The sequence below is a fragment of the Callionymus lyra genome, chromosome 4 (genome assembly GCF_982586985.1).
Source record: "Callionymus lyra chromosome 4, fCalLyr1.hap1.1, whole genome shotgun sequence".
Lineage (NCBI taxonomy): Eukaryota > Metazoa > Chordata > Actinopteri > Syngnathiformes > Callionymidae > Callionymus > Callionymus lyra.
The window spans coordinates 16,291,706-16,312,869 of NC_141821.1; the positions used below are offsets into that span (position 1 = coordinate 16,291,706).

The 21,164-nt window shown below is 38.0% G+C and overlaps 1 protein-coding gene across 2 annotated transcripts in view; it reads left to right on the forward strand.

Annotated features, from left to right (window-relative positions):
• Positions 1-21,164, forward strand: part of c4h8orf34 (chromosome 4 C8orf34 homolog) — a 46,760-nt gene that overhangs the window by 5,744 nt on the left and 19,852 nt on the right. For both annotated transcript variants that reach the window (XM_087788955.1, XM_087788956.1), the window contains exons 2-8: positions 3,575-3,719; positions 3,823-3,954; positions 6,578-6,697; positions 6,814-6,842; positions 7,654-7,820; positions 9,643-9,809; positions 19,130-19,265. In XM_087788955.1, the coding sequence (XP_087645081.1) occupies positions 3,575-3,719; positions 3,823-3,954; positions 6,578-6,697; positions 6,814-6,842; positions 7,654-7,820; positions 9,643-9,809; positions 19,130-19,265 (896 nt within the window). The remainder of the gene's footprint in view (positions 1-3,574; positions 3,720-3,822; positions 3,955-6,577; positions 6,698-6,813; positions 6,843-7,653; positions 7,821-9,642; positions 9,810-19,129; positions 19,266-21,164) is intronic.

Below are 21,164 nucleotides of genomic sequence, written 5' to 3' on the forward strand. Positions count from 1 at the left end.
AGAAAATTCAAGAGTGAGATTTACTAATTAAAATGTCATGTCTTTGTGAATTTACTATGCGACTATTCCTTTGATGCCAGCTGTATATGATCATTGAAATTATCAGAATCTATGGTAAATGCTCAACACTCTCTCATCCTTCATTCCCTTTGTATCTGGATATGTTACTTTCTATAGAGGCTTCCCCTTACTTTGCTTTCGTAAAGCGTAATCCCACACTCACATTTTTTCCAGATTGATGTATTTTGGGTCAATTCAAAAACAAAGTAAAACATGGTTTATTATTCAATATAGAGTCTTCCCTATCAGGGGACTTTTAGACTCTTCCAAATACCACAGTGTCCTATTGAGGTTTGAAAGACCAATGGCCTCAGGCAGAGAGGATATGAACTTCATCTCCCATCATAGGCATTTTTCTCCTGTTTCATTTTTATTAACAGTTTAGTTTAATGTTTGCTTCGTCTCTGTTATATGTTCCTTCCTTCCTCAAAACAAAATCACACGTACACAGCATAACTTCACCAGGTCACCAGGCTACACTGACAGAATGTCCCCGGTGGAGGATATGCAATCTATGATATTAACAATTTGCGGTTGTCCATACCAGCCTCTAAAATTTCAGATTACATTTTCTCATTTAACTATTTTCGAACATATTTTCTGTGATAATAGGTTTCAATTTCAACAGTCATGACTTTCTCTGTAAGCCTGGATGTGTCCAATGGACCAACAAACAGTGGGCAATAGATTGTGGTTTCATTTATGTCCATCAGGGCTACGAGTACAATATGAAGCATGAAGGAAAAATAAGAAAAATAAAAATACATTTCCGTTTCCATGACATGAGTGCAATTACAGCTGAGGAGCATAAATGTATCTAATCTCTGTTAAATGATTTTCTAACAGGACATTGTTAGATAGATGAATAACTGTGTTTTTCTTCTGTTTATGCAAAAAAAAAACCAACTTGTAATACAGTTTTGTTTCTATTTATTAACTAATTGCATTTGACTATATGGCCCTGAACTTGTCACGTGCCAAAATGAGAGCAACAAGTTCACAAACCACAGGCAAGAGAAGTATATTGTTATACCTTTTGGAGTTTGAGCTGTAATTGAACCGATTACCACCGTGTTTTGAAGGAAGTAAATAACAGTCGATAATGGACAAACGAGTAATAAATTGTATTTGTTCCAGAAGGTTCTATAATATACCTGACAACTGTAACCACACCTCTGAAAATGTAAGTGAACATACGTGTCTTGCTTAAACAAAGGCTAATTGGACCAAATAAACAAAAACAAAGTACTTATAGAAAGTGTTGCTTGTCAGTTCGTGCTGTAATCTGCATCTTGGAAAAAAACAAAAAATCTAGTGGCTAGGTTAGTTTCTCATGAGAACCACTTAGCAGTAATTACACGTTTAAGATCGTAGCACCATTAATGGTGTTAAAACGCTTGACCCTTCAGGCTATACAAATTCTTGTCAGTTGCAATAAGAGATGCTGTAGTGGATTCTGGAATTCCACGGATGATACATCTTTAATTGTTCCACAAACTTTGTCTTCATATAATACAGTAACACAATGTTTAGTAACTTGAATTTGAATCTTCTTGTGTTAGTGTTTGAAGCCTACTTTTAAAAAACACATATTTTGTAAATGTACATTGAAATTATTTCAAAACTTTCACAAAGATATTTTTGAGGATATTTGTTTAAAAAAATGTCTTAAAGACAAAATGCAACCATTGACTCAATGCTGTTTGTAGTAAACATGTTTTATCAGTCATCAATCATTTGACTGCCTGTTCATATTTCCCTCAAAAGAATCACATTTTCTGAATGTTTATAACAACAGAGGTTTTTCAAAAAATGTAGGTCTATGAAGAAGTAACAGGTTATAATGTATTAGAACACATGTCACGTGAATTTTTTTTTTTTTTTCCACATCCATACTTCATTTAACAAACGAGATATCAGGCTTTTGGTAAATGTTTTTACTGTTTTAGCACTTTTCTAGTCTTTTTATCAAACTGCCTTGTCATTCTTGTTTTTATATAAATTCTAACTTGTTTCATGTTTATCCTTTTAATGTTTCTCATGATAGCTTTCTTGGCAGTGAACTCATTTTGTGGTACTGATTCTTATATTCCCTCAAGTAGCAAAAAACATTAACAGCCTTCTCTCAACAAGGAATAGAACTCAAAACAGTTTTGGACTCTTTTAACTGACAGTCTTATTAGTGTACTCTTAAACCGTATAAATGGTTGTTGTTAAAGTATGTTTAACAAACCAATACAGGTAAAATTGACTTCACTTTATGAATTTATAGTTTTGTTATGTCATTATAGAAAAACATCTGCTTCCCTCATCTGTGTAGTTTTTCTTTTCTGACCATACCAAATTTTGTTTTGTGACCGGCCTTCACATCTGTCTCTAGCCTAGTTCAGTAACAGATGCTTGTGAATAACAGAATACTCCCTCATCGTGCATTCACAAACTGCATACTGTCAGAGCAACAAAAGATGTTGAGACCGGGCAGAAATGGCCCCTGAACAATTACCTGATTAGCTTTCCAAGCACACAGCGCTCAGCCGAGGCTGGCCAAGCATATTACAAACACAATCTGTGTCTGTCTCGCCTTCCCTGCATCCTGAAATATAGCAGTCACACATGCAGAAACATGAATTGTAAAAAATAAAGGCAAGTGCAGAATGCTGTCATGTAGTATTGTTAGTATTGTGCTCCTGCATAAACAGGATGTAGTAAATACAATGGGTGTGATGTGTTCATACATATCGACACACACACTCACACACATATAACACTAATTTTAAAGTTGCACACCAATGGAATTCTGCTTGGTTGAATATGCCTGTGGTTCATCTGAGCTCTTTTTGGTGAAGTGAAGCGGTCAAACGGAGTTCATATTCTTCACTTCAAACACTCTTGAGGACATTCCTATATAACATCCATTTATTTTTTATACGGTATGCCAAGTGAGAGGTCTTCACACATGTCTGCACCCCTTAATTTCAAGTCTGTTAGCCTTGTCCTAAATCGTATCTGCTCTTACCTTCTTAAAGCAGCTCTTGCCATCATCACCGACAACTGGACTTCTTTTCAGAATCGTGAAATACTGAGTACCCTATAAACTAATGTTTCTTTGGCAAGTTTGTCCTGATTCTTAGCATATTATTGTCAAATAATAAAAGTATATGCCACTGATTAATACATTTTAAAATATATTTTATATCACAGCAAAGTTTCTGTAATTGTATACCTGACATCACTGTTTATTGTTATACTGTTGTATTGGGAAAACAACCAAAGCTTAAGAGGCTTGTCACAATTGTTTTTCTGTCCGAGGCAGTCATGCAGAACCTCTTCTTCTGGGGATACACTTGTTTATGTTTTCTTATGTTTCTTTAATGACACAGCGCTGACAAGAGGATTTTTAGCAACTATTGGATGTCTCTGTTAAATCTTTTCGACAAGTCATGGTGTCAATCTTTGTACTCTGTAAAAAAGAAACAGTGGGTGCAATTTCAAACTAGATTTCTTGTCTTTTCAGGAACTGATGACAAAACTGATTACAGAAACTCCAGACCATCCAATTCCTTTTCTCATTGATCACCTGCAGACCAAGCAAGACAGTCCTGGCAAACTACACAGAGCTCTGTCTGGATCTGCCGCCCTATGGGCACAAAGCTCCCCTGGTCTGAACACACCCCTCTCAACACAAATATGCAGTCATATATCTGTGTTGTTCACTAACCTTATGTTTTTTTTGTATTTGCTTTGTTGTACGTACCCTCACAGAGAGCAAAAACAATAGAAGAGAGTTCAAAGGCTACGAGAAACCTTGGCAAATTCACCCAAAGAAACCAAAGAAATCAAAGAGTGACCTGGCTGTTTCCAGTATTTCTCCACCTTCACCAGAGTCAAAGTCCTGTAAGTTAATGTCTATCCATCTCAAGGGCATTTCTAAGTTGGTGTATGCATGCGATTTAATTGATGCCAAAATTTAAGCAATGTCACTCAGAACCTTCGGTTGGCCACTTTTTATAAGAGATTCTGAAACATATGTAAAATGTTGTGAGTAATATGATTGGTTCAACTAAATAGATGTGTGATGGTAGAGGTAGAGAGTGTTAAAATAACTTTTAGACACTTTTGCTCACAAGTATTTAAAGCTTTACCCGGAGATTATATGAGAGATATAGACTAGGAACGCCTGGTTATTGTGCAAATAAACAGTTGATAATTCAGTTCAATTTTATTTTAAAGTTTCTTATAATGACAAAGTTATCTCAAGACACATTACAGTTAAGGTAAGACTATATTGGAGAAACAGTAAACATAGCGGACCAACAAGGAATAATCTCAGTGTGACAGTGGCGAGGAAAAACTTCCTTTAATAAGGCAGAAACCTCGAGCAGAACAAGACTCGGTCTTGAGAGCCTCCTGCTTTGACCGTGATACATATGACATTGTTAATAAAACTGAGTCTTTATGAGTAATCCTTACCGTAAATAATAACATTTCCCTAATCCTAACCGTAAAGTGTAAAGATTTATGCAAAATATAATTCTTCGCTTGGTAAATGCAATGCCTCTGTTCATAATCCCCACTGTAAGCGACAGATTCAAAGATTTTACATATTTTTTTCATTCCATTCACAACATTGAGGAATCGATGTTGCAGCCTTTGTGGACGTTGTTTATCTTGTTAGAAAACGTGTTGGATCACCAGTGTCCTAATTACACGCTTCATTGACTTTAATTTTCATTTTAATTTGATTTAATTACATCTAATTAAGGGTTAGTCACACTGTACTGTCTAGCCTACTCTTGCCATCCTCCCAAAGTCCTTCAGATGAGTTCATTATTAAGTGCCAATTCATTTTCATGTGCACAACTGCGGCTCCACCTAGAGCATGTTTTTCACAAAGCTAATATATGCATCCTCAAAAATTGTAATTATTCTGTGGCATATTTCCACTGTGCAGTTTTGACAGTGATTTATAGCAATGTAGACAATGAGGTCAAGCATGGAGCATGTCGTTTCCGTGGGGTAGTTCAATAATTCAACATTCCACTCGATGGCTGCCACACCATCGGCTATTATTTCAGGCTGAAATTCAGAAATGACAATAAAAGGAAATCAACTTTAAACAATGAAGGTAGCACTTCATTAATAAAAAGAAACAAGAAATTAGAAACTCACATAGAAGTCTGACATGTTAGTTAACACTGCTACTTTTATTTAGATTACTAGTGTCATTTTTCTTTCAAAGTAAAACCTGGTAATCTACATACGAATCAACTGAAATCCTCACACATTCGGAATTCAAAAGCAACCATTAAAAGGTATTTCCACTGAATTGAGACAGTATTTGATATACTGTCCGGTTAGTTCCATCTCTAGTTGAACAGATCATTGGTATTTAGTGACTGATGCATACTAAAGAATCCTATGGATTTTTCAACAGAAATCGTGCTCTGGCCCGGCTTCCACTTGACTGGCAGTTTAATGGGCTGCTCCAGAGGGAATTTAATTCTTAACCCATAATCTGGGCTATTAGGATCCAGGAAAGACCTCTGCTGCTGCAGCGGATCAACACACACAACCGAGAAAGGGACAGAAAGGCACTATTCACTGTCTGGATACTGTGGTTTTATTTATTATTCCTTAATCTGAGCCTGGAAGATACACTTGCTTTGTGTTTGGGTGTTATTAGAATGCCAAGCCGCATAGTCGGGGGTAAACAAGGGTTGCGGGTGGTAGATTTTAGCCGACGCACTGCTCAATATTTTTTTCTTTTTTGTTTATTTATGTAAACGGGCACTGTTGGAAGGGTCTGTATTATTTATTGAATTTGATCTAGATCAAATTAACAGCTTAGTTGAAATAGAATAAGGACACCATTCAATCCTAAATCATTTATTTCAAGACGAGGAAGTTAAGTTTTTAAACTTCGTTTAATCGTTTGAAGATCAGTGTTAAACTACAAAAAGACTGCTTGGTACAGTTTATTATTATCTGTTCAGAGACTGACTTTTCTTGGTTTCCTTTTAAGATGCAACATACATTCTTTGTGAAGGTAATCACACAAATGTAGAAATATTTCACTGAAGTTTTACTTCTGTATTTCAGGTGTCGTCCAAATATCTGTGGCTATGACACGGTAGCAATAGACAAAGTACATCCTTAATAGGTGTCTGATACTTGGAAGAGCCAAACCATATTCTGTTAACTGTTTCAACAATGGTTGGATGTTGTTGTGCCTTGATGGAAAAAACAGATCAGTATAATAGTCCATGACCAGAAACATTCAATCCTCAAATGGTCCATCATTTAATATGAGTAATTATGAAATTGTTTTATTTTGGAAGGTCTCACTCTTTTAGGGATCGTATTATTATGTTTTGATGACAAGTTGTAGTATTGGAGTATTGTGAAAGTTATACTTGATTTATCTTCTAAGATAATGGTTATTTTAAGTGTTTACCTGAGTATGTGTGCCACTGTGTCTTCATCACATTACTTATTTAAGAGAGTCTGTGATCTCCAGTGCCACGGTCCACCGAGTACCCACCCTGGGACTGGAGGGAGAGTCGGGACTTTGACGAGCTTAACCTCATTCTGCAAGAGAGCAAGAAGCTGGGAAAAGCCTTGGAGAGTCTTTCTCGCAGTGAGTCACTGCAGAATACATCGCCCTGAGCAATATTTAGCTCATGTTTACACATTATCAGCCTCTGTCTGTCAGAAAATACAATTTTAAATGGATGTATGTCCTTCTCTTTGCAGGCATTGCCATATCTGATGACCTTGACCAGGTACTAACAGCTTTTATACCTTTGGAAAGTAGGTGTATGGATGAGATATAGATGCAGATGACTAAGACTTTCTGCAAAATTGCACTGCCATTGTCCTTGGCGCCAAATCACGCGGAATTTCTTTTTTTTTATTTCTGAAGTAAAAAAACATGCATAGAATACTAATCTTACGCTCAGATCATGCAATGATGTGCATTACTTTGAGGCATTTGGAAGAGAAAATTAGGATCCGTGATTTCTCTCTGTAAGTTGCTGGATCACTCCTAATGTTTTTTTCAGTGGATTGGTACAAGTCGAGTTTTGAGTCCAGCTGTGTTAAATCTCCTATCATGCAATCCCTAACACAGTAGAACACAGCTCCAAACCATTACGCTTCTAACTGTTGCTTTACATCCAAGGTGTTAATCCATATCATGCAAGGCACAAAAATTTTAAACGCACAAGTTGAATGCTGCATTGTATTTGTTTTCTATAACTCTCCCTCAAACAAAAAATTAAGACTGTATCTGTCTCTTTTTTATTTCTTCAAATAACTTTTTTATGTTTTGAGATTCAATCTGTGTCTTTTCTCTGCGTAGTTGCTCTCTTACATGTTCCCCTAGGGTTCTTGAATTGTCTGTCTACATGCCGAGAGCTGTCAGGTAGATTGGCTTCCCTTTATGGTCCCTAGCTATTTGTTTTTTATCCCTATCGCAGACTGTAAACATCCATGTTGAGTCCGTTCCTGACCTGAATACCGATACTCTAACAAGGATAGTCCAATCGGTCTTGTTTTGCTTCAGATCTCATTGAATTTCCTTTCATTTTCTAGAATTTGGGAGGCTTCAGTTCAGTCCTGCGTCCTCGGGTGGTGGGGGAATGGGTCGGACGTGAGGAAGTCGACGCTGACCCACTGGCTGCCGAGATGCTTCATCCACCCATCCCACGGACCACAAACGATGTCTTCTGTTGGAGTGGAGAAAGCAGCCCGGCTGGGAGGTTAGTGAATGCCTGTGCATGTCCTGCAGTCAAATTAAAGAGAGGTTAAAGAATAAAATGTATTAGTAATTGCTCATTGAAAAAAGAGGTCAGCGTCTTGGTTTGGCTTCTGCAGCCTGAAGAACATTGATTTGACAGGGATATATCCCAATCCAGTTTCAAAGGAATGTCTAATTGTTCGTGACCGTCTGTCCCTTCTGCTTAATTTGAAATGAAACTAATCTTACTTTCATGAGCCACACACTGTGAAAATGTACTGTTTAACTGCAGTTACTCCCAAACTTTCAGCAATTAAACTTATGTTCCCATGGAGCGGGCCAGCAAATGCATGCTGTCGTGTTGATGCATGTTTTGTGAGACTCCAATGTGGCCAATTAGAAGCAGAACGGATATCAAGCCATACATCAAGTTGAGGCCTGAGCTCATAGACGTACAAACACTCACTAGGACTCTCATTAAGATACTGTTTGGGTGAGTTGTGAACACAAATATTCAAGTGAAAGCCAAAGCAGCAAATGGAAACTGTTGGAGGTCCCCTAAATGAACCTCATCTCCAGTAAAAACCACTCGTACATTTGCTGCATTTTCTTCAGACTTTTACTAGAATATCTTGCTATATACCCTTCTTACAATTCAATTAGAGGTTTTCATAAGAAAAAAAAAGGCACTCCTCTCTAGTGTTTGCTCGTGCAATAACGCTGGCTTCAATACACCCGGCAATCAGAGAGGACCAAAAGTGGAGCTGGCAGGTGGTGGCATATTCCTGTGTGATCGACTGCTCAGTCTGATTATTCATGACTGAATAAACACACACACATGTAGATGCCACAATTAAAAATAGAAAGCCTACACTTGGAAAAACTGTACTTAAGTATATAGTATGTCAAAATATTTGGAATATAATAAATGGAAAATGTAATTGATTGCTTGGTAAATTTGCATAGAAACAAACCCAGCTACAATGGAAAACATACAAAATATATTGTTCACCATAATACAGGTCCAGGTTTTTGTAATTATGGTCAATCAGAATCAAGCAGAATAAATGTAAAATTCAAAACGTAGCTTGGAAATGAGTTAGCGCCCTGTTGCTTTGTGTAATGCAATCAGCAGCCAATAGCCAAGACTAGTACCTTGAGAAGAAGATGCAACCCTTCCTTGTTTAATTTCCTTTAGAAAAGTTTTAACAGGTTGTTTCTGGCTCCTCCCAGTGTCATAATAGCGTAACTGCAATGTCAGTGAACTTCCACGGCACTGTTGACACATACTACAGTTATATTGTTTTTCCAAATGGAGAGAAGGACTCTTCTTGAGCTGTGTCCCATTTTGTCTACCTCAGCCACATTAAAAAAAATGTCTCCCCAAGCCATTTCTGTTTCATGTTCAGTGTATTTAAAGGGATTATTCAGAGGCTCGTGGAAAAATGCACTTAAACCATTAAAGCAGAAGAAAAACATTTTTCAACAGACATTATCTCCAAACATTATCTGTAAACGGGATATTTTTAATCATTTTCATGCACTGATTTTTTGCCTTCCTTCATTATCACCATCCTCAGTCAGTGGTATGAATTCATTTCTTACATTGGTATCAAATAAATGTGTCTATGGATGCTTTTCTGTCTGCACAAATTAAACGTGACGTTAAATTTAACTAAAGTTAAATTTGAAAAATAATGCAGAATTTTTACTCAATTAAACTTTAATACAGTTGCCATAACTGATAAAGATCATGACTGTGATAAAGGAGATTGTTTGTGAAAAGTAAGGGGAAATTAAATAATGTGTTTTGACAAGTTGTGTCTTTTTTAATCCTCTGGCAGCCTGAAGATGGAAACGAGGAGCAAAGGACCTAAAGAGCAGCAGCAGCATCATAAGAAGCTCCTGGCTGCCATGTTGTCCCAGGAGCCACTCGATTCTGTCCACAGCCCGGCTCCATTCGTCGCCGAGGAAGAGATGGAGGATGAAGACGACGCCATGGAGCTTTTAGGTTGGTTCATTCACTACACAAGGAAAATAACATTTATGTTGAAACAATTTGTAGAAATCACTGTATTGTTTCTGTTCCATTTGTAGCGAATGCATTTGAAAAATGGGCTTCACTCTCTTGACGTCTCTTGACGTGAAGCTTACATGGGAGCTATTAAGTTGTTGTTTTATTTTATAAATATATTTTATCTTTAATATAAAATCAGAGATATGTAACTGATATAATTTGCTGTTAAGATCTTTATTCTTTAACCATCTAACGTTGAACATAAATGCACTCTTAAATATTTTCATGTCATGGGCGGCGAATTGTCCCCCGGGCGCAATTTTTAGACCCCTGAATGATGACTTCATATGCAAAAAACTTCATATGCAAAAGCATGTCTTCTCCTCTTTCTGTTTAATGTGTATTATTTGTTTCATAGACTTTTGGATACAATCCATCTTTTGTAGTTCATCTACAGTTCATATTACATCAATTACATTGTACCGCTCCCCCCGCTCCTTATTTCCAGGCTTCTGACAAGAAGTCAATACAGATCTTCTCTTGAGCTGCTGTCACGAAACTCGGCGTCGCTTGTTAGGTGGACTTCTTCGTCATGTCGTCCTGATGCTGTCTCATCTTTTTGCAATGCCGCTTGTCACAAGAAAACCTATTTTTCCTCATTCGTTTTGCATGTAAAATGTAGACAAAGTAATATTGTCAGTTCACGTATGACAAAATAAGTAAAATTGTAGCTTTAAAACACCGTACAATCTCTTTCTCCCCTGAAATAAGCCACCAGAGTACTGGTCCAGGTCAGTAGTTCAAGGATCAAGGTCAATCCCTGTACTACCTCAAATCTCTTGACCGTCAGTGCGAGTGACCTACATTACTCTTGAGTTGATTAAATGATGGGAGCATGCATCATGCAGTGGTCCTGGTGATTGAATGGATCAACCACCAGGGAGATTTCAGGACCTCATTAAGAAAGAGAATCTTTTGTGGTTTTGTACATGTCACGGATGATGAGACCCCAGGCCTGGATGGTGGTCCTCTGAAAGAGTATCGATCAGATAAGGAGAAATTTATATGATCTTATCTGCTGCACACATGAAGGTTGAAGCCGGTGGTCATGTCTGTTTTTTCTCAAGGGTCGATCAAAGTAATAAGTAATAATCATGTACAAGACATTGACAGTTGAGTTGTTTGAAACTTCTCTAGTAACTCTTGTCGTAGTATGTATGTAAGTATGGGAAGCATGCAATTCTAATCAAGGCTTTTGATTCGAGAAAAGTAGCCGAGAACATGATTCATTTTATGAATCCTGTTCCCTGGGCCTTTTTGCATATTACCTATCACTTGATAATGAGTGTGTTTCATGCCTGGTTAAAGGTGGAAACGAAGCTAGGAATCTCTTGCATTATGTCTAACATGGTGCGGTGGATTATTTCTGGGAAGGATAGAGCCGATAGACTTTTGAGTTTGATTAAAAGTGAAAATCATAATATGGAACTGTGCATTAATTTGCTGGTTGGTCGCACAGTTCCCCCCAAATAGAGTTGGATTAAGCAGATGGCTGCTCGTCCTGTTGGATATTCAGTTTGAGTCCTGGCCCCGATTGTTAGCGTCTTAGTTTATAACACTCAAATAATCAATTATCCTTGGCTGAACTGTGCACCTGATTAAGTTTTTCAAACTGATGTAAAACGGTCGGACGAGGAGTTTCAAATTTAACGTTGTGATTTACCTACTTACATGTTTGTCAATGGCGCCCTCATCTGGCGAAATGACCACACCGCACACATAATATCCCCTGCAAAGTGGTTTGGCTATATGCACTTGTTAACAGACATGTTTTTATTTGTAGATGTTGGCAGGTAAAGCTTTGCTAATATTAGTTAAGTAGTTTATCATCACAGTGAAAATTTATTTTCAGTCAATGCCAACTTTTTCAAAAGGACCAGCGTGGGCAAAAGTATGGTAGATTTAAAAGAAATCTTTCAGGCACAAAGTGCCTTTATGGACTTATTCATCTGTGTAGCAGACTTGAAAGAAATCCAGCCAACTTCCAAGCTGAGCACAAATATTTTTAACTCAGTGTTTTTTCCAGCACCTGCATGAGAAGCGTATTATTAAAGAATAATAAGAAGAAAGTTGGAGTCGTTGATATCCCTTCTAGCCAAGAAAGTCCTCATTCAAAGCCAAGAACTGAATTTACAGTCATTTATTTCGTTCATATACAAAAAAAAATCATGTCGTTAAATATTTCTTAATGACTTTGGTTGTTTTTATTAGATATGGACTAAATATTTAGAACGGTACAGTCAAGGCCTTACTGGAAGTGACTCATGTTCTTGTTTAAAAAAAAAACATGGAAAACATCAGCATTCCTGCCACACCATTAGACTAATCTGACAAGAGGAATGAGTGAAGTTCTGTGTGAGGAAAGAAACACCCTGTTTTTGCCCTTGTACTTATATTTTATAGTAATTTAATGAGTTGAGTGAGCCAGACCGGCCGTCATCCTTGATGGAAGTATTCCATTTCAAACTTGTAAATGGTCAAACTCATGTAGTGAGCACTGGAAACAGAAATGAAAAATATAGCAGGAGTTTTAAAACTGAAGCATTTTGATCCAAACTCATTACATTGCAGAGCGCTTGAAATTGTAGAGTTTTATATCCAATTTGTTTCAGGATGCACATGACAAGGTACTTGTGTGACTGGCTCTGTCCACATGAGTCAGAAAACAGGGTTATTCGAATGATCATTATAGAGTCATTATAGTTTGTTTCTTGCTGCATCTTTAATCAAATATACACAAATGTATAATTCATATTTTTTACATTTTTTATTGAAGTTCAATGGACCATGTCACACAATCTAAATTTGTCAACTGACTTTTTCTTTGCTGGATAGGCCTAATACCTTTGGTCATTTTATAACATTTCCAATGGAACATTTCATCTCTTCAAGCATTAGATTAAGTGACATTATCCACACTTGCATACACATGTTCATTGTTTAACACGACTGTTGCTTGTTCGAGTGTAAATCATGACCTGCCAGACTTTCACGCACACTCTTTTTCGTAAGTTGACTCACTCTGGCATGATTCCTGAAATGGGAGAGGAGGAAGTGAGTGGAATTTTATCCGGTTCGACGGCAAAGATTTGAAGACTTAAAGGTGCGGGCATGATGAAGCCACATTTGATCTTTGATACTATCAAAATAAACGCAGTTACTGCCGGATGAATTACGCACTCATGTGTTGTTCTTTTGTTGGATTGGGATCTCTATCGAGCGAAGTCTGGGGAGATAACGTGAAGCAACAAAGTGTTGATTGTTTTACACAATATCCTGCTGTTGGAGTGAAGAAGTTGCAGCAGGTAAACCATATTCTGTGAACGCCATGTAAAAGACTTTTGTACAAGAATCTTGTCAAAGTTGTGCTCAAGGAAACATCGGTACATGTTTCAAAGAGCTTACTTTCAGGGCTGTTTTATCATTAAATCTTATTGCTTGTAATCCGCTGATTACAGTTGAGCATTAATTGACAGTTTGAAGTGTGAACATCAATTTAAATTATCTTACCTGCCTGAGGCCAACTTTTATTTCTCAAGTACTGGCAGATGAAACGTCTGCTCTAAGACGCCAGCAGCCGCAAACCTTGACACAGCTTGTTGCCAACTTCCTCCGTGACACGACGGTTACGTGGGAGACGAGGTAAACCAGCAGCAACAATATCGTCTGGGATGTAAGAGTGGTGGGATGAGAACATATAGACTGTGTAGGAAGTTTCTTCAACACTCTTCCTTTCAATCGCACTGAAGAGTCGAGTTCACCTCTTCTGTTTTTTTATTGGGCTGATTGTGAAAAGAATGTCCCCAGTAAAAATATTAACTGCACACAATTTGACGGCTGTAAAGTTCTCTATGGTGCTGATGGATATGTTAATCGAGAGGCAAATTGCTGTGGTTACTGGAAACGAGTACCAACCAGACTTCTTGTTGTAGCATAAAACATGTTTGTGTCTAAAGATGATGGTAATCTTTAAAGAGCTGTGACGCGGCTGTGCCAGCCTTCCAGACAAGACAAACAATAGATAGCAGGCATGAACGCACACGGATGACTTCCACTGATGACACAATTATCTAGTAAGACAGATGACGGAGACTGTTTAAAAATCCAACTGTATCTCCTGAACTACACAATACTAAAGTGATGACACGTTTTTTTGGAGTATTACTTCTGTGTCAAAATCAAAAGTATTCATCTCAAAAGCATTTTAAAATAAATGTTGTTTTAATCTTTCAGACTATGTGTGTTTAAGTCACTCCACGGTTGCCTATGTTGTATGTAATTACAAACAGTCAGAAACACAGCAACAAGCAACATAATTCATCTGTCAGAGGCCTTTTAAACAGTTGTGCTGGCACATTTGCCATTTGATTGATCACCTTGTCTCACTAGTTCATTGCTTTGTGATCTGCTGATGGCCGCCGCGATCTTGGCACTCTGCTGAGATGTGTAATTGTGTTTGAACATCACTATATCATTTACGGATGATGGTTCATACCATTTAACAAAACCGTGTTTCCACAAGAGAATTTTAATTTTAATTTCAACATCTGAGTCATTTCAGAAACATCAGTGTGTCAACGTCTTCTCGTCTACAGCAATGTCCTAATCTCTACAAAATTAGTGGTTTCAAAGCAAGTTGAAAGTGGGGTTTGCACCAAAGTATACGATAAGATTTTCCACCAGACCTCAGTGCTGTGATGTTCCTGAGCTTTTGTGCGTCCCCATCTGATTCTGATCAGAGTTTTACTGCGGCGCTCGGAGATGTATGAGCTTGGAGCCTAACATATTCACAAGCAGGGGGAGGGAGGAGGGCCGCTGAAAGCCGAGACATAATTATTAAATGTAAGTTGGAATATTGTTTTTATTACGGAGCTAAACAAATGTGTCTCCGCCGCGCCTCACATCAAAAGATGTCTGTGTGACGACCAAACCGCCAAGTGGAGGTTATATGCTCAAGGCTTAATGAAACACAAATGCTGCTTGTATGTGTGAGGGCCAAAAAAAGTGTGAGGTCTCTTCGAGTGTCACCGTACGTGTTGGGCTCTGCTGCTGCGCTTTTTATCTACATGTCTGGGTATGTTTCTCACACATGTGGGTCTCTTGAGCACGCCCTTGTCTCCCCAACTCCGAGTGCAAGGGTGTCAGTCACTTTCAGACTATTCATTACGAACCCTATGTTATGTGGCGGAACGCCTTGTAGAATGGAAAATCAATTATTTCTTCAAGATGAGAACAAATTACATTCACAATGTCTCTTATTGTCTAGTGAGTGTTGGCAGCTCATGATTCCACACAGATCTGTCAGCGTACCACTCAATAAGATGTTCGTGAAGCGAATGTGTTAATTATGACTTCTGGTTTTAGCTTCTAGAGGAGCAGCAGCGAGCCAGTCAGTCCGCCGTTGTCGAGACAGTGTTTAATTACATGGCAACTTCGAGACACAAACACTGAAATCTTCTCCTCTGTAGGTTTTCTCTGATTGAGTGATCGCAATGCTGGTCTTTTGTTACGTTTGCATTCAATTATTTCCATTTATTTCTTTGTCAAGCCACCCAGTGGAGAGATAATATTATTTAACAAGTAAGTAAGTACGGTGAGTAAGAGTTTTTTGGAAAGTGCCTTTCTAGAACAGGGTCATAAAGCGCTTGAACAATCCAAAGCAAAACACAGTTAAAAAAGACCTACCCATTTTAAAACTCTTAAAGGATAAGACAAACTAAGTCCCAGAAGATTAAGAAAAAGCCTGCACAAATAAAAATGTCTTCAGGAACCCTCAGTAGATTCTGATCCACAGACCTCAGAGCCCGAGCTGGGGTCTAAGGCTGGATCAGATCACTGATGTAAGGAGGAGTCTGACCATGAATAGATCTGAAAGTAAGAACCAGAATTTTGAAATTGATCTTGAAAGAAACTGGCAGCCAATGCAGAGTTTTAAAAATCTGGGAAATGTGAGTTCTTCTACTAGATCCTGTCAGAATTCTTGCTGCAGAGTTTTTTATTAACTGCAGGCGAGACAGCTCCTTCTTGTTTAGACACCAAAATAAACTGTTACAATAGTCTAGAAGACACAAACGCATGGACTATGAGATCTAAATTGTGTTGTGGCACTATTTTCCTAAGTTTGGAGATTTTTCTTCTTTGAAGGAAACCGTTTCTGGTCAGTTTTTTTTGCAGTGTTGTACTAGAGACATGTCTTTGTCACATCATTTCACAACGGAAGAAACGAATGGTTCGTTGCATACCTGGAGGAATGTGGAAAGGAAAAGTGATGTGGACAGCCATTTATGTTGAGTCTAGACGGGACAGTGATGTGTCACGGTTGGTGGTCAGTTGACTCATTTAAAGTGTGTTGTCACATTTTCAGGGATTCAATTTTTTTTATTGTTGTCATTTTATTTTTGTAGGAATTGAGTACAATTTCTAAGACACTGCAAAGAAATCTAACGGCACAACAATATATTACAACATATCATTAGCAATAATAATAATCAAGTTACAATATTTATTAACTCCTTGAAGGATGAAGCAGGGGAATACAATAGAATCAAGTGTCATGTTTGGATTCCTTTCAATGGATAATAAAAGTAGATAACGTAATTGATGATATCAGACTGCTCCCTGTGTTTTAGCCTCCAGTGTATCTCATGAAGCCAACAAGATAGAATGATACTTGTGCAGCCCTTTGATATATTCACAACTCCAGCTTTGATCATTTCTGAAAGGAGTTGACTGATGTGTTAGCCTGGTGGGTGTTTTACCCCTAGAATTTTCCATCATGGAATTTTTAAAAGCTTTACAGCCAGACTTTCTGACTCCCACATCAACTTTTACATGTTTTTTTTTTTTTTACGTATGATAACACTTTACAATGTGCAGCAATCAGTGAGCAACATCACACGTATTTGATTAGAAAATATGTTGATGCTATCTATCTGCAGCTACGGATAAACTGTTCACTATGCTACTGAAAATTCTATTAATCCCACATAGGAAGCATTGGTTAAAGTGATCGCCTCACAGCAAGAAGGTTGTCTGTTCTTTCCCAGGTCAGGAGGTAGCCAACTTGGGACCTTTCTGTGTGGAGTCTGCGTGTTCTCCCCGTGTTGCTTGGGTTTACTCCGGGCATTGTGGTTTCCTCCCTCAGTCCAAAAACATACAGAGGTTGATTGAAAACTTGGGGAAATTGTCCGTGGGTATGAGTGTGTTTGAATCTTTGTGCGTCCTTCGACAGACTGGCGTCCTGTCCAGTGTGTCTATTGCCTCTCGCCTGCAACCCCCATTAGGAATTAAGCAGGACGGAAAATGAATTAAAGATTGAGCAGATTGTTTCTGGCTCCCCCTAGTGTCAATTCAAGTTTTAGTGACTGGATTTATATAAATTGTTTTTGTCCCCAGACCTTGGCCGTAGGTTTTGTTTTTGCCACATATGGGAATATTTTGACACCTTTGGTTTAGAAGTAGAATTATAACGCGTCATGTTACTCCAGATACATGTGTGGATTTTTGCACAGTGACAAATATTGTCTTATTTCTCATGAACCTGTAGCACCTAATGCCAAGTCTTTCATATTGACATGGTGGTGCTTACATACGTATTTTTTTGTCTGTGTTTTATACAGAATATGTTTTTAAAAACAAGACAGAAGTGTTGCCCACATGAATAACTGAGGTTATATTCTTTTTAGATGCTGTTTTTCAGGGGTTCAACTCAATGAAGTCCTCTTCTTTCTCTTACTGTCAAACTATGATTTGCACCAGAGGCCATGACCCGCAGAAAAAGCCCTCAATACCACATTTGTCAACTTCTAAAAGGGGTAAAATAAGTGAGAATAGATAAAAAAGAAAATGGAAAGAGATGGAACGGTTCCCACGTTCTGTAAACTGTCCAACCCGCTTGTGGCTTGTTCTGTCCCCATTGCACCCAGTTAAAATTACGATGAATGGGACATTTAATATTGCTCTGCTTGAGGCTGTTACTGGGCTCAGTTGGTCTCTTCATAAAAGGAAAGTTGAATTGAATGTGAGATTTTCAAACTACTTCTAATCAGTTAGAAATGTACCAGGATTTGTTAAATCTTTGAACATGAACGTCATGGAAATGAACTTTGGTGTGAACATTTTCTTCAGACGACAGCTCGGGTTCTCATGAGCGTGTGTCATTGAAACCAGCCTCTTGATTTGTCATACATTCTCCTCTTTCAAGGTGTGAGGCCTGTGTTTTTTTTTTATCAAACCAGAGGCCAAGAAAAGTGATCGCATATTGAAGGTGGTGTCCAATGTCTACGCACACAAATCAACCAGCTGAAAAGTAAACCTTTCCAGTCCACGCTGCTCACAGAACCTATGAATATTCCTCACTCCTTGTCAGTGGAAAATTACTGTATGGACTTTTATCTCCTGAGGATGAACCAAAACCATGATGGTTTGGCGGATAGCTGACTATTGTTAGATAAAATGGATCATTACAATAGGAAACATTGAATTAGTATTTTTGTGCTTCAAGCTCTATTAAAATACTCGTATTTCTGTCCAACAAAGCTCGTTGATCCACAGAGCAAAACGTTTTAGTAGTAAAAAGGTTGATATAATAATAGATGTGACATTAAGAACATACATTTAAGGCAAATATAGTTACCAACTGTAATTTAATTGTGCATCCTTTTTTTTTATCCAATAGCAAAAGTGTATTTTTATAAATATATGTTTTTTTTCTTTAATTGCCTTATTTACAGCAGTGGAGGTTTCACAGGGTTGACAAAAGCAATGATAATACATTGAATGTATTACACTGCCTAAATGAACCGCGAATAAAATCACATTTTTAATGTTTTTATGAGTTTAAGGGAGAACAATAGTGGCGTGCAGGATGTAAATTGATCTTCTTTAGATATTCTAAGGACAGAGGTCAAAGTAAGTGTTGACTCTTGAGGACATGGGAAGAGATCAAACAGAAAAGTTTTCCACTCCTGGTGTCCCTGTCAACGCGTATTTTCACTTCTAATTCCATTGTTCTTTTTCCTCTTGTCTTCTTTAACTTGTTAATGTATCCTTCCTGTTTTTGCATCTCCACAAAGTGCTGCTGTCACCAACTGGGCTTTGGCTCTCATAACAATATTTAGGGCTTATAAAGCGAAACAGACATTGCAGTTAGCCAGGGAGGTGGCGCTGCAACAATGCGTGACTTTGGGATGTTTGCGTTTACTGTGATGGTTACATCTGCTCTCTTCACTCTCCTTGTGTGTGTCCTTCCACAGAGGACCTGGATGACTTGCGGATGGAGGGAGTGACGGGTCTGGCTCCATCGGGCTGTAAGTTCAGTCAGGGACGCAGCTTCTATCAGGCTGAACCACAGGCCAAAGTCACGCTCAACATCTGCTCTCGCTGTGCCAGGTAAACCCTGTTCCTCATACATAACCCTAGCAAAGAGTCAAACACAATTCTTTAATCCATGTATTGAAAAGAAGCAGTTGAAGTTATGCTCACTACACGTCTCTTTGCATCAACGTGCTCCCTCTCAGATTTGGCTGACCGTCTGGTGTTGGTCCCTGCAGTGGGTTTTTGTCCATTAAATTCGCTGAATGATTTGTGTTACTGGTTTTATGAAACTGACTGAATTGCCGAAATAAAATATTTTTGCTGACCTAGAGGAGTGCCTCGGTCCCACAGCTTAGAACCCACACCTTTCCCGAAATTTATTCTTGCCCTTTTAACAAAGGTCGTCTGTGAAGGTCGGTTCACAGTATTTCTATAAAGCAGTCAATCAATCAAAATAGTCTAGTGCATGGACCAATAAACAGGGTTGTATTTCTGGTTGTGATGACTCAACTGTGACTAAAGAATGTACATAATAAATACAATTCTGACTTAATATCAAGCAAATTACCATTATTAGGGAATATATCAAGACTGGAATGCAGTTCCTACAGAAAAAATGTTCACATATTTATACTCTTGAATGAGTATGAAGAGTTGGACTGTTTTGTTTTGGTAAATTCCAGTTAATCTTAAGTTAAATCCATTTTATGTTTCTGAATAAAAATACTTCCGAATAAAATAACCTTTTTTTTTTATGGCTGACAGTAAAATAGTTATTGCTTTTGCGCCTCATTTGATCTGGCCCTATGTGGAGAATGTTTGTGGCCTGTGGCTTTGAGGGTCAGAGAGAAGAGTTTTGACAACATTGAAGTATTTATTATCAATATCAGTATTTTCAGGGATTTTATTAGTTGTCTGTGAGGTAGAATAACATGTTGAAGTTCTTTTTGTGGGTAAAAAGGACATTCCTTGATGAACATTCAATAAATGGTCAAGTGTTTGAAAGGTTGAGGTGCAAACTATATGAAAGGAAAATTGACATTTAAACAGAAACATTTATTGCCAGTATGGATTTGGTTTTCAAAATTGACATTTTACAGTCATCGTCAAGGTCAAATAAGGTCAACGTCAATTATATTGTCTTACTCTAATGTGTTCCAAGACAAGGTTTCTCATTGTTGTGAGTGTTTTGAACCTAATGAACCCTATGAAGTTGTTTTTTTATTGTCAGCAGCTTTACTCAACAGTTACAATGATCAAGTGGAAATAAATGATCAGTTAAAAGATCCACTTCATTAGTTTCACAAACAATCCTTGTTTACAATATAATAGTGAAGGTAGCAAAAGCTAATCTCCACATCATTACATCTGTATATTTCAGTGTTTTAACAAAGGCACACTAGCTTCCCTGTGTATTATTTATTAAACTTGACTCGTCACTCGGACATGATCTGTCCACTGGTTCATAGCATCAGTTTGTTGTTCGTATTTGAGAGGCGGGTTTGATACCACAGGCAGGTGAGGGCAGGAGTCTTCATCGATGCCAGTCCAAGATACAAGACTCACCAGCCCGCATGACTTCCTCTGTTTGGGGTTTGGAATTTGTCTGTGTCATTCTCTTCTTTCACTGACTCGGCTTATCAGTCGTGATACATGTGCTCACGGCGGGATGTTTCCAAATGTCCTGCAGGAGGATGAATGCTATCAGTTGTTTGTTTATCAGTAGATCTTGACTACATGTTGCCATGTGCACGACAAACAACTCTGACATCTGTTCTCTCAATGCTTCTAATTTCAATTGTTTCTTCTGTTTCCTGACCAACAACTCCACTCTTAAGTTTTATTGCCAAACGATTCCTTCCTCCTTGTTCTTTAGTAAATAAGAGGACAATAAACAGTGTTGCACGCAGACTATGACTTGTGTGACTTGCTGGAGACACAGGGCTCTCAAATTGTGGCTTTTACAGAAGTTTA